This window comes from Uranotaenia lowii, chromosome 1 (genome assembly GCF_029784155.1).
Source record: "Uranotaenia lowii strain MFRU-FL chromosome 1, ASM2978415v1, whole genome shotgun sequence".
NCBI lineage: Eukaryota > Metazoa > Arthropoda > Insecta > Diptera > Culicidae > Uranotaenia > Uranotaenia lowii.
In genome coordinates this window covers 113,173,563-113,187,329 of record NC_073691.1, presented here as the reverse complement: position 1 = coordinate 113,187,329, position 13,767 = coordinate 113,173,563, and the positions used below count along the sequence as shown (strand labels likewise).

At 38.5% G+C, this 13,767-nt stretch overlaps 2 protein-coding genes across 4 annotated transcripts; one reads left to right on the top strand and one right to left on the bottom strand.

Moving 5' to 3' along the window:
* Positions 1–6,566: 6,566 nt before the first annotated feature.
* Positions 6,567–8,580, top strand: LOC129738899 (uncharacterized). Of its 3 annotated transcripts, none has more exons than XM_055730230.1 (4): positions 6,567–6,775; positions 6,937–7,157; positions 7,222–7,376; positions 7,472–8,580. In XM_055730230.1, the coding sequence occupies exons 2-4, from the start codon at positions 7,081–7,083 to the stop codon at positions 7,618–7,620; spliced, it is 381 nt and encodes a 126-aa protein (XP_055586205.1). In that variant the 5' UTR covers positions 6,567–6,775; positions 6,937–7,080; the 3' UTR covers positions 7,621–8,580. The 3 variants fall into 3 exon arrangements, with proteins under 3 accessions (XP_055586205.1, XP_055586206.1, XP_055586204.1); XM_055730231.1 differs by having other exon boundaries at positions 6,933–7,157; positions 7,234–7,376; XM_055730229.1 differs by having other exon boundaries at positions 6,933–7,157.
* A 2,637-nt stretch (positions 8,581–11,217) lies between these two features.
* On the bottom strand, positions 11,218–12,845 carry LOC129738897 (uncharacterized). The gene is made up of 4 exons (XM_055730227.1): positions 12,480–12,845; positions 12,175–12,378; positions 11,862–12,111; positions 11,218–11,713 (listed from the first exon to the last, which is right to left on the bottom strand). Exons 1-4 carry the CDS (start codon positions 12,492–12,494, stop codon positions 11,640–11,642), a joined length of 543 nt encoding a protein of 180 aa, XP_055586202.1. The 5' UTR covers positions 12,495–12,845; the 3' UTR covers positions 11,218–11,639.
* Between the last annotated feature and the right edge of the window lie 922 nt (positions 12,846–13,767).

The following is a 13,767-nucleotide window of genomic DNA, read 5'->3' as shown; positions in this document are numbered from 1 at the left end:
AACAAAATAGATGAAAACAACTCAGAGAGCTCCAAAAACCAGTGTTGATTGTTTGGATGCGATGATCGGGACAGTTGACGAAATAATCAAGGTGAGTACAACTTTTAATTACATTTACTATTGAGTTAGAAATTAAGTGGTGCCGAAAGAATAAATTAAAAAAATTAACAAATTTATCTTTTCTTCCAGCAATCTCTATGGAAGCCATCATTCGCAAATGTAAGTATAATTTTCTCATAATTTTGAAGTGAATTTTCACCTATATTGTGTTTTCTTTTTTCTTGTCTTTTCAGATCAAGTCAATTTAGACAGAGTGTGCTGGCGGGCTAGCGTGTCGAGTGGAACAGCACGAAGTTCCACCGGATGGATGCGGTAAAATGGCCCGGTGGCACTAATTTTTTCGTGGTAAAAATAAACCAACCGGATAAAAATGCACGCATCCATCTTCTAAACACACCGCACAATCGTCTTTTTCTTTTTGAAATAAGAAATTCCCCTCAATACGGCTTTAAAATTTCTTGAATTTTTGATTTTTTTTCATTCAGTCGATCCATGAACAAGCCTAGACCACCCTGAACAAAAACAACTCAGAATTCGCGAAAACCCTTACAATTCAGTTTTGAGTTGTGCCGCTCTAATCAAAATTTGAGTTTTCCTAGTTTTGGCGCATTTTGAATTGTTTTTCTTCAAATCTGAGTCAAGGAGAATTAGAGTGTAGGAAACCCAAACCTCTTCCACGTGTGTGTCAATTCAACCATAAACAGGCCGAACTTTATGCTACTTTGAAATCACCGTGGAAAGTTTCATCGCGACTTGCCGATTCTTGTGAAAAAACAGAGCCTGCTTATAACGTTGGTTGGAAAGCAGTGGCGACTTGGAAGCATCGTGACTTTTCATCCAGGCGAAGACAACATCAACGGTGCTGCTCAAATAGCCGTACTTCCTTCGGTTGATCTCGATATCGAGACTCAACGGGGGGTGAATGAACGTTCCGAAAATTGGGCAGCCCTTCGGTTTAACTTATATTTTAGATATATTGGCACCACTGCCTATTAGAAGTGAATGAGAATAAATCTAACCGTTGCGTTGTGCAAGTCAGACGCGTTTTTTGTTCTACCTGTTCTAGCCGAAAAATCATTTGCTTTTCCTCTCGTTAAATTCCCTGAGCTGTGCGAAAAACAATTGACGATGATTCTCCGTTTATCTCAGTCCCCTGGCAAATAACCTAGCAGGCTACGTAGGAATTGTTGATCAGATCACTACCTGTGACACCTCGTAGGAAGCGTGGCACATATCAAACAAGCCGTCATAGGCGATGGGCGCGCTTGCAATCCCGGTATACGATTTCTCTTGTGTTAAACAGAGAAATCAATAGCCTTCACTCAATTTCACTCCGATTAGCTGTCATTCTTATGGAATTCTGTGTAAAGCCTAGTCCACACTAGGAGACGGTTCGTCTCGAGACGGTCTCAGCGTCTCCCATTTTCTTCGGGAGACACTGAGACCGCCTCAGGTTTCCGGAGGAGGAGGGGCGGAGGGGGTTGTATTCGGGTTATTTTCAAGTTGAGAACTATATAACTAACACTGTTTCCTATACCACGTACCATGCCAGTCTTATTTAAAAAAAAAGTTTAATGATAATTGGTCAAATACCCATGAATACAAGCCAGATTTACAGTCTAATCTGGCACTTACGGATCAAATTCGATACATGAATATCGATTTCATCACGTAATTTTGAAAGTGTAAAATCTAGGCACTCTAATCAAAAATCTGTGAAAAATCTGTGTCTGACCAATATCTGGACGAAGGGTCAAAAGGGTCAAAAGTCTTGGTTTTACACAAGGTGTGTATATATTCAGAAGGTGTTATCGAATATCGAATTCCCGATTCAGCCATTTTGGCTATGTAGGCTATGCAACTCTGCGGAACTCATGAAGTTTGTTTACCAACAAACCACCGAAAAGCTGAGCAAAAAATAAACAAACTCATTGAGAGCCCCGCTCACTCCTCGCCTACTTACTGTGACAGTCGGAGAACCTAGTGTATCAAAAGACCTTGGTTTTACAGACAAATCTGGGCACCTGACAACCCATATAGCACGTCACACACTCATCTGGCGCAACCCCTTATAGTGTAGTTTTGACCCGTTATCGGAAAAGACTGGGTTAACTCCTTTTTCATGTAAAGTCCTTGTACCCCTTATAGTGTACACAGCATGTACGTCAAAGCAGAGGTGAAAATTAGTAATGTAAGCATGTAAAATCTACACATTATTTTGGAAGCCCGCTCTGCGATGTCAGCCCTTTGATGTTAGCCCTTAAAATGTCAGAAGTATGGAAAGAAAATAATAAAAACAAATCAGTTAGTTTTGAATTTCTGTATTCGGCAAGGAATCATTTTCATGCTCCTGTTATAGAATAGGAAAATATTCAATCAACTCAATCTATTGAACTGATCTTTCAGCATTAACCGATTCATTGAATCGTCGAACGAGATCGGTTACGGCAGAAAGAGTTCTATATTCTGAATGACAAGTTAAAAAACTACCCTTTATTTAGTAAGCCAGCTTTTCTAAATAATGTGTAAAATTGACTCGAGGAAACGACACTTTTTTTGACAGATCTCGGCTGTTCGCAATAATGGGTCAATTTTACAAGTTTAAGGTGTTGCGCCAAATGAGTGTGCAGACGTCGCGTCGCGTCAGCTGTCAACGCTGTCATTGAGTACTAAAACGCTGACGCGACGCACCGGAATTTATTTGTAGCACAACCCGAATAGAAAAAAACATTGTGAAAAAACCATGAATTTCATTTTCACATTACCATGTATTTCATGGTTGCCGCTATGAATATCATGGTACAAGAAACCTTGAATGCACTGTCAAATTCATCGTTTTCGACAATGAAATTTACGGTTTAGACCAAAATTACCATGAAAAAAGGGGGTTGTTAAGCAATTTAACCATGAAAAAATCAACTTTTTTCCATACAGTTTTTTTTTTTATTGTTTAATGATAGTGAAATATTTACATAGTCTTATTACATATTAATTTCTAAATAAAACGAAAGTTCATCTACATCAACATCTTCTGAACACTGATTGATAAAATTTACGAAATTACTAACCAGTTTGAGAACTACTGCCTTTTTTCGATCACTTGTGTTTAGAAGTTCAGGTCTTTGAAGCTCATGGAATTGAGGGATTGTCCAGCTGTTCATCTCTGTTTTGATTTTTTCTTGAACTAGTAGCCATGCGTCTCTCACTCTCCTACATTCCGAGTATTTGTGCTCTATCGTTTCAACTGGTGCATTGCAGTGTGTACAATTTTCTCCATCCGATCGGTGCATTCGGTACATCAACCTCCTGTGCTCCACTTTTTTGTTTACAAATATGTACAAATCGCCTCTCTGCTTTGGAGTCAATTTTTTTGAATTAATATTTCTCCATACTCTGCCCCAATTGGTTCCTGGATTATCTGTCTCAATCTTAGGTGGTGTTGTCTGATCTATCATATACTCGTAGACGACTTTTGAAGACATGTTTTGCTGCACGTGTGGTGGTAGATTTGCAAAACACTCAGTTGTTACTTTCAGATCTGGTAGTGTTGTAGGGGGGTTCCGAGTGAAAACACTACTAAAGGGCATGAACAGCTGATAGAATTTTAGACAACTCATTTCAGCGAAATGACGGTTTGTTAAAAGTGCTTTACACTTAAGTGCCGGCAGGTGAAGGTTGAGACCACCTTTTCTAATTTTGTGAGCCAATTGCTGAATTGGGATGCGCGCAGGAATCCCACGGAAAATAAAAGTGCCCATCGTTGCTGTAATCTTGGCAATATGTAAGTTGTATGGTGGCAAAATCGACGATATGTACCATAGTTTTGATGAGATGAAAACATTCACCAAAGTAACCTTTTGGTGTATCGTTAGGCTTCTTAAGTTATGTAGCCAAATTTGTCGAGCGAAGTTTGTAAATAGGGAATCCCAGTTTTCGTGTATCATAGCTCGTACAGAATTAACAAAAACCACCCCAAGTATTTTAAGTTTTTGTTCAGTTTGAAGCCAGGGTACATTGAGGGCGGGACCTCTCGTGAAGCCTACGTCCATCGCTTTAGTTTTGGTCAAATTAAGCTTTGCTCCAGATACGTTTCCAAACAGATGAAATAGTTCATTTATTTTTTCAATTTTAGCTATGGACGTGACGATGACGCTAATGTCATCAGCGTAAGCGACTACAACATCATCACCACACACACTTTCTATACGACTTAAGAGTGGGTGGAGATACAAAACAAAGAGGTGCATCGATAATGGGTCCCCTTGTCTCACTGATCTCTCAATTGGAAAAGAGGGTGATAGGTAACCGTTCATAAGCACCTTCGAGGATGAACGTTCAGCTATTTTGGCAATAAGCGCAACAAATCCTGGGTTGATGCCCATAAGCAACATATTTTGATGCAAGAACTGCCTTGATACATGATCAAAGGCCGCCTCCAAATCATATGAAATAAGTTTCCCTTTTCTTTTGCATTCAATCAATTCTGCCATTCGATCTTTTAAAGTGAGAGTTGCTTGAAAGATATTGCGATCCGAGTTTGAGCACTTCTGACTTTCACTCAGAACTCGGTGTGTACGTAGCAGGTTATCCAGACGGGCTTTCAATATCCGCGATAGTATTTTGTAGTCCACATTCAGTAACGATATAGGTCTATATGCACTCAAGTTATCACTTTCACTCTTTTTTTTCACCAATACCACAATTCCGTCAACGAACTCAGATGGGAAATTCTCTCTTATTGCTTCATTTAGTATAAGGTTCAGTTCTCTATGTATTACGTCAAACACTCTTTTATAAAATTCACTCGGAATTCCATCTGAGCCCGGAGACTTCTTCGAGGCACTATTTTTTATTGCTGTCCATATTTCTGTGGTAGTTATTTCACTCATACAGCTTTCATTCGTGGGGTCTTCTTCAGGAACAACTCTCTCACAGAGAAAATTGTCCTGTTGTTGCACTTGTGTTTCTTCTGCAGCATACAATTCTCTGAAGTGGTTGAATACATGCCTCTCAATATGTTGAGATTCCTGTATTAGTTCTCCTTCGCTGGTCCGTAGCTGCGTGATCGTGGTTTTTTTACGCCTTCTTTCTCCCAGGTGGAATGTAGATAAAGGCTCTCCGGCTACATAAGTTTCATTTATTTTCACAAACATTTCTGTGAATCGCCTTTGGTGTGCCAGCATTTCCCCCTTTATACGATTGATAGTTTGCAAGAGTTGTGGGTTTTGATAGAATTGCTCATATGCGCTATGTAGAAGACTGTACAGACGTTGTTGTTCCTGATTGAAAGACTCAAAATACAGCTTTGACTTCCACCGGAAAAAGGATTTAATTTTTCGTTTCGCAAAGAAAATCCACCATTGAATCCACGACGTAAAATTCCTACGTTGGCGAGTCCAAAACTGCCAACTTATTTGGAATTCGTTTATGTTCTCGGTTGAAAGCAAGTATGGTCGGAGGCACCAATAGTTGTATCCACGAGGCACCCCAAGGTGGGGGAGACAAATACGCAATGTGAGAGCCTTATGGTCAGAAAAGCAACACACATGGGTAGCTGCCGATCTGAGTTCAGGCTGAAGGCTTTGGCTTACATAAATACGGTCTAGTCTGGATGATGAGCTTTGAGTTATATGTGTGTATCCCGGATCACGTGGGCATAGCTTGACCCAGGAGTCACACAGTTGTAGTTGCTGAACAGCTGTTTGAAGAGATGGACTTGGATTGGAACTTGTTGCATCACATGGACGTAGCACACAATTGAAATCGCCTACCAAAACAACATGAACAGAAGAGTGCCGCAAATAGTATGATATAGTTGTGTTGAAAAATCTCTCGCGCTCCAAACGATTTGCTGTTCCAGATGGGGCATACACGTTGCATAATGTGGTGGAGTTGTTGAGTCTTAGCGCGATCAGTCTCCCATCTAAGCTTTTCTCAACATGAGAGAAACTGATGTGGTCTTTCATTGCAATAGCAGTTCCTCTTCTGGAGTGATCGACGTTACATATGGTGTTGTAACCCGGTATCGAAAGGTTTTCGTTTTCAACTTCTTGCACACAGTAAACGAAAACTACCGAGTTCGGTAATTTTTTTTACCGAACCAGTTCTGTAATTCGTAAATTTTCGGTAATTGATGGATCTGACGTCTTGTTTTTACCGAGTTCGGTAGATTGATTCTTTGTTTACCGAGGTTCGTTTATTTTATATAAACAAATCGCTTTGCCGTAAATTTTCGGTGAAAAAACACCGAAAACTGTAAATTAGCATCGCCGTCAACACAAACGTCAAATTTTGAGCGCCCATTTTTTGCAGCTTTGAGCGCAACCGTCTCTTTCTGATAACCGCGATGTTTTAGTGGCGTCCCGCTTGCGCCACCAAAAACAAAATCAAAAAGAAACGTTTTTAATTTTTGCGTATGCGCAAGCGGGGTGCTTTCAATCGAGCAGTAAAATTTCGGTATCGCGTGTTTGTGGATGATGTTGAGAAAAATCGATAATTAAAATCATCCGGTGCGGGTTGAACTAATGTTTCGGTAATCGATTTGTGATAATAACCCATAACGCTGGTGTGCCACCGAATTACCTCTGCTGGAAGGTTTACTCTCCAAGCGTGCTAGAGGTATGGAACCTCTAGCGCGCTTATCTGATTGTCCGGCTTGTTGGATGATTGCCTTTTCCTGCGGTTGAGATTTTTTAAGCTGGTGTTGAAATTGCAGGTAAGTATCAAATGATTCGATATAATCATTACCTAAATCAGCGCTTGCAGAAAGAGTTATCTTCCAGCTTTTGCAAAATTGAATAGCCGAATGCCCAATGACCCAAAGTAAATTTTCCTTTACCCAATTGCATTTCTTCTTTTTCCAAACTTCCAAGACAGATCGGCAAAAGTTCCGGGTCCAAGCGACGGTCCAAACAAACTTCATAATTCGAGTAATTACTGCCACCAGCCTCAACAGCAGCAATATTCCCAGTGGTCAATCTCACCTTTGATAATTTTTTTCCTGTCCCAAACGATTTGGAAATGATTGAGCTGCAAGATGGATTTTACTGTCTCATCCGTCCCCCGGAACAAGTGTTACAAGTTCATCAGTGTTACAAGTAAGTAAAACAGAGCAAAAAACAAACTGTTTCTTGGTTGAAGATGTAACCACCGCTACACCAGAATGTTACCTAGGTACTTCCCGTTTCTGCTTGCTGCCGATATGGATTATACGATACCCACCGATAATCACCTGCATTGTCCGATCTTGGGTAAATTTTTTGGTGTGAAAGGAGATCCACCCGGCACCCGGTTTGGTTTAAAAAAGGAATACCAAGGTACGTGGAGACAATTTTTTTTTAAAACTACTTCGCAATATCTTAGCAGTGTTAAATAAAGTTAAATAATATATTATTTTCTGTTGTTTTTCTAGCAACTAATACTTCGAGATGTGGTCTGCAGATAGCCTTTGGCGGAGGCAAGGATAGCTGTGTTTATAAATCTGGCAACAAAACATCCGTTGAGTGGCAGAAGATTGCAAACAGCCATCACCCCCAGCAGCAGCAGAAGTTTCAAATTTAAAATTCAAAATTAGATTAGAACTTTAAATCCAGATTTTAGATCTAGTTTCAGATTCCGATTGAGTTTTCAGTTTCCAATTCAATTTCAGATTTAGTTGAGATTACGATTCAGATTTCAGAATCATTCATCATTCATTTGGGGTTCATATTTCAGTATCTAATTCAGATTATGGATTCACATTTTGATCGGATTTCAGATTCAAATTAGGATTGAGATATACCAGTTTAGATTTAGTTGTTCGATTCAGTTTTAAATTTGAGATTCAAATATAGATTAGGATTTTAGATTCAGATTTCAAATCTAGTTTCAGATAGAGTAACGTGTAGTTTCCGATTAAGTTTCAGGTTACGATTCATATTCAGATTTTAGATTCAGAATCAAATTAAGATTAAGGTTTCAGATTTCAGTTTCCAACTCAGATTTAAGATTCACATTTTGATATGAATTTCAGTACAAATTGAGATTGGGAAAACTATAGATTCAAGATGGTCTTAGATAGCAATTTCAGTGTGGAAGCCGCTTGCGCAGTATCAATTGCAGTCTTTGTAATCAGCTAGCAGTACGATATCTAACCTACCTTCCCGAGATTTTCATTTCCACAATATTTAAATTCTTCAATAAATTCTTCATGTATTTTCTTCTCTTCTGAAGATTCTCACGACTGTTAGTGAATTTTATGTCGAATATGAATAAGCAAAAAACAAATATGAGGTTAGCTGAAAACTGAAAAATTTTGGGTAATTTTTACTGAAACCCGTAAAACGTTCTATTATTTCAGCTTATCATGCACAGCGAATAACACAAGATGATTCGAGTATCCTGAAGACACTTAAGCAAGAAATCTCAATTCTGATGAACACAGATGGACATAAAAAAGTCGAATCGATGTTTTTTCCTAAAGCGGTGTTTTAATAACGCACGGCGTTCAACGTGAGGGGCACTTTTTTCCAGAAGACACTTCGGCACAACATCGATTTAAATGAGTCTCTGACGACCGTATTATGTATTCCTCAGGATTGAAATTTCTTGCTTGAAGTATCCTCTGGAAACTCGAATCATCTCGCGTTATGCGCTTTGCATCATATGGTGAAATTACCGAACGTATAACGGATTTCGTTAAAAATTACCGAAATTTTTACAATTTTCGGTAAATATTACCAGCATTTCGGTAATAATTACAAAAATTTCGGTAAAAACCACCGATATTTCGGTAAACGTCGCCGGTTGTTCGGTACAAGTTACCGAACTTTTTGGTAGAATTTACCGGTATTTCGGTAATATTTACCTGTATTTCTGTAATATCCACCGGAATTATGGTAATAATTACAGGTATTTCGGTAAAATATTTCGGTTGTTCGGTAAATATTACCGAGCTTTTACAGCTTTTCGGTAAAAAAAATTACGGTATTTCGGTAAAATTGATAGATATTTTGGTAATAATTACAGGTTTTTCGGTAATAAATTTCGGTATTTCGGTAAACTCTACCGGTTGTTCGGTACACATTAACTAGCTTGTATAGTATATCGGTTAAACATTACCGGCCTTTCGGTAATAATTAAAGACGTTTCGGTTCAACAATACCGGTTGTTCGGTAATATAACGAGCTGTCATGTTAACAACTGTCAATATTTTGACAGATGATCAGCCGAGTTTTGGTTATTTTTTACCGAAAAAGGTCCGTAATATTTGACAGCTGTCACTTCTCGGCCATGAAAAAATTACCGAACAGTTTAACGAACTCCACATGTTAGGATTTCGGTAAAAAAATTACCGAATTCGGTAATTTTCGTTTACTGTGCAGGCAAATTATATCGAGATCGGTCATTTGTGCAAAAGTTCGTAGTGCATTTAGTTTTGTTGGGCTTGTTATCGTGTTAATATTAATAGTTCCGAGGTTGTAGCTGACATTATCCATCGCGGTTCTATTTGGGAATGATGACTACATCACTAGAGATTTTCGTTCTTTTCGAAGCGTGTTTACTCCGAGTGTTCCGACTTCCGGAGGATGCAGTCGAATCATCGGTATCATTTCCATCCGATGTTTGCATTGGCTGGGCAATGGTGGATGCATTTCTAGCTCCAGTTAGTGAATCAGTTATTTTTGGGTTTAGGGTTGTCATGGATGGCGGCGGCGGCATGGTGGTTGTTTTTGGAGGTGGTGGTGGTGGCGGAGATTTTTCGGTGCTGGTGGTTAGTGATGTTGGTGCTGGTGCAGGAATTGTTTTCTGTGCTGGTAGGTGTTGTGTTTCGTTGGTTTTTGGAGGTAAAGTTTTGGATGTTGGTGGAAGTTTTGTTGTTGGTTTCTGTGCCGTAACCATGGCATATGAGAGTTGGTCTGTGTTCAGTTTTTGTACAAGGAGTTTTCTGTTTTGCACACAGGGTATCCCGATATGCACAAACTCCTTACAGTGCATACAAGTTTGACGCTGACCTTTGTAGCTCAGTGCAGTATTTTGCCCTTCGATAACAACATACGAAGGAATGTTTTCGGTGACGATTACACGTGCGGCACGAATACCGGTGGGCAAACCTCCAAAACGAAGTTTTTCGTCCCATATAACATCGCGAACAGACAGTACTTCGCCATAAGCACTGAGGAAGTTTATGATTTGTTCGTTCGTTACAGTTTCGGAGAGATCGTACAGCCGAACTTCAACTGCCCCATCCTCCATCACTACTCGAAGTTTGTAGTCTCTGCCATCTACTACAATACTGTGCTTGTCGTCGTGCTCTTCAACAATGCGTTCAGCAAGTGCTAGGTCATTGACCTTAACGTAAACGCATTTGAGTAGCCTGTTGGGCTGTATTTGGACCACATTTTCTTTTGTAAGTCCAAGTTCAAGCCCGATGAAATCGTGGATTTTTTCGTAAGTTGGAACTTTTGGCACTTGCGAAAAGTCGATGCGAAAAGTGTTTTCGCGTCGACCCATCTTGCCACACACGCGCTATTCTTAGACAACGCGCATGCAGTTTTAAGACAGGTAAGTTTGTAATATTGAAATAGCCCGTGTTCGACTTTCGAGAGACACAACCGAGAAACGATCCGTACCGCTTGAAAGTTGAGCGCTAACTATACAGTTCAGAACACAAAAATATATAGTTCATGGTTATTTCAGCTTCTAGTTTTCCTCAAGTAAACCGCGAAATTCAATGTTTTTTAATTAATATTCATATGGTTTTAAGGAAGATTAAATGCAATGTTATTTCGTGATTTTTTAAATAATTGTTGTGTTAAGGTTTTCGTTTATATAATATTTATTTCATTATAATTCATTCATTCACATTTTAAATTCCAACACATTTATATATTACATACAGAATGCTGCTATCTACTCCGTCGACCACCAGCTGAAATACATTACGCATTACGGGGACTCCGGCCAAGTGATTCCTTTCCATTTCTTCACAGGCTTGTGGGAAGGGATTATGTCGCTGGAAATGATAAATAAAAGATTATAAAAATGATTTTTTTCTTTCATGCTTCGATACTACTCACCGGTTTGATCATATCAAACTTGATGGTTACCCGCATAATCAATTACAATATATAGAGAATATTCTATATTGTCTCTAAACGTTATCGTTTATTGTAAAGTGAACAGTATATGTACAATAACACAGACCATATTAACAATCTGTATTATGATTATCTGTTAAAGTACCATATGGGGAAAGGGCTGTTAAGCATGTTTACCATTCAAAAAGAGCGATTTTTTCGAACAAATATTTCATGCTACATTATTGGATACGGTTAAAATATCATCCACTTTTGGCGAGCAAAACAATCTACCTGAATGTTCTAGCTACGTTGGAATACAAAATCATAGATTTCATCAACTTCAATGGATATAGTTTGCTTATAGTAGTTTTTAGTAAAAATAACGCTCAATCATACGTTCCGCATATTGTAAAATATTTTTAAAAAGAGCTTCCCTGTACCATAACCAATATAGTTCCAATTCTTTCCCACAAAAAATAAAATTAAATTAAAAAATTAAAATGTTGATGTTTTTATTTTTTATTTCTGATATTGCCGAATTGTAAGTACGTTTTGTAAACCAACACGGATGGCAGTACGTTCTGCGATTTTGTCTGAAAATAGAAAGGTTGAATACATGTAAGAACTTTATCTATTGGATTTTAGGTTAGACCCACGAATGCATCGGTTAATCCCCCGGGTACATAAAATGCATCGGTTAATCCCCCGGGTACATAAATTTAATAAAGTAATCAAACTTACTACAGATAAACTGCAACACGTTGGGGTCCAGTTTTTTTGGGGTTGGGTACAAACGAGTTCCGTCTTCTTTTTTCATATTGGCGTACCGATGGCACGCCTGACCGGTTACGCTCATCTTTGGCAGGTTATCTGCACCGACCAAGCGAACAGCGAGCAACCCAGCAAACATGCTGTCTGTTGTCGCGCGGCCATTCAGTTCATCCAAATCTGCTACGGTCATCGGAATTCCTTCTTGCTCGGAAAAAGAAGCCTGAAAATAGATTCAAAAATAATGTAAGAAATATGTTTGCAAGGATGTATGAAATTGTTTTACCTCAGGAAACTTATTTTTGTCCTTCATCAATTGGAGTTCTTTCGACAATCGTAGTGCGTGCTCGTCCGAGGACAATTTTTCCCCCTGCACCCTCTGCAGCTTCCGCTTACTGATCTTTAATTGCTCCTTAAGCTTCTTATTTTCAGCCTCCAGAGTGAAACAATTAGTGCAGCTCACTCGATTGGTGTTTCCGACATCTTTAAGCTATAAGGAAACTTTGTCGTACACTGTTAGAGTCCTGGATAAGGTCCAGAGACAATATTCAAAGGTTGCAAATTTTTATTCTCTTATTATACTATACTTACTAAATCATATATCATATTGTCACTGTCACTGATACGATCCTGTCATAATTTATTGAGGTAATAAAATTTTGAACATGTATAATGAAATGATACTTGGAAGATATTTCATACTGGTACTGCTACCAATATATTAAGTTAATAGTTAGTACTATATCCCCAACTGTTTTTAATTATGCGGGTAAATATTTTTGTGCCAAAAAACCATCGAAAAATGTGCCGACCGAAATTTTTCGAGGAAAACAAAATTGAGGCAGCTGTCAAAACCCTACACGAAAAATTAGAGATGTCTAAATTTTTGTACTAAAGGCCTGGGGGAGGAAGACTGAAATTCGCTGTATCGTTTTCTGTATCGTTGCCTTGTATCGCCAGCCATTGTTGAAAAGATTTGTAATCGTTTAAATTATAACATTAGATGATCAGTTTCGTGTAACTCAGTTGTTTAGGTGCTAAATTTAAGTCTTCTGAATGAATTGCTGGAGATTTAAAAGTAAACATTGAAATCGAGTACGCCAGCTAGATTATCCTATACCAGTCTGGTCTGCCAGCTCTGTCGTAAATATAAACTTTGAACTAAATAAAAATTTAGTTCGGTCCATGGGAACTACCTAAAATCTAAATCTGTAATTTAGCTATTTTTAGGACGATCATTAATCAAACTTTTTTTTTTGTCAGCTCCAAAAACTTCAACGAAATTTAAGCGACTCAATACGCCTGATCATGCGAGCATTTGCCAGAGCAAAACAAAACATAATTAAATCTTTGTTTCATGCAAAACAAGTGCTTTTCAGCATCAAACAAGTTTTATTAAAAATCACTAAATAAGAAAGTAAAATGTTGAACCTTCGCACTGGTCGGTAGATTGATGAGAGAAATTTGACGTTTGAAAGTTTTTTTTTCTTTTTTTATTCAGTCTTCCTCCCCCAGCTAAAGGCTAGGCTAGGATGAATGTGATACCATGGTTCCTGCTATAGAGTATTTCCTGAGACAGATTGTGGTAGGGTAGCTTTTTGTTTTTGTTTTGAAAAATGTAAACACCGACTGGTCGCTGTAGGATAGATATCCCAAGTAACCAAAAGTCTCGTTAAAAAGGTCGAACACAGCTTAATCAGCATAATCAATGTGCTGAAGTTCCTTTTATTCAGCCCAAAATTTAAGTTCTTATTGAAACTTTGAAGTTCCATTACAGATTTGAACGGCCTTCTATTCAGCCCACAAGTAAACGTTTAATCAGCAAAACAAAAAATAATTCTCCTCTCCCCTCTTACTTTGGTCACCACCAGCCCATGTG

Excerpts from the sequence above, each read along its gene's own strand:
- LOC129738899 (XM_055730230.1), top strand. The coding sequence starts at position 7,081 with ATGATTGAGCTGCAAGATGGATTTTACTGTCTCATCCGTCCCCCGGAA. Across the intron at positions 7,158-7,221 it reads CAAGTTCATCAGTGTTACAA|AATGTTACCTAGGTACTTCC; the intron begins GTAAGTAAAACA and ends CCGCTACACCAG. Across the intron at positions 7,377-7,471 it reads TTTAAAAAAGGAATACCAAG|CAACTAATACTTCGAGATGT; the intron begins GTACGTGGAGAC and ends TTGTTTTTCTAG.
- LOC129738897 (XM_055730227.1), bottom strand. Across the intron at positions 12,112-12,174 it reads ACAAAAATAAGTTTCCTGAG|GCTTCTTTTTCCGAGCAAGA; the intron begins GTAAAACAATTT and ends ATCTATTTTCAG. Across the intron at positions 11,714-11,861 it reads CGTGTTGCAGTTTATCTGTA|ACAAAATCGCAGAACGTACT; the intron begins GTAAGTTTGATT and ends TTCTATTTTCAG.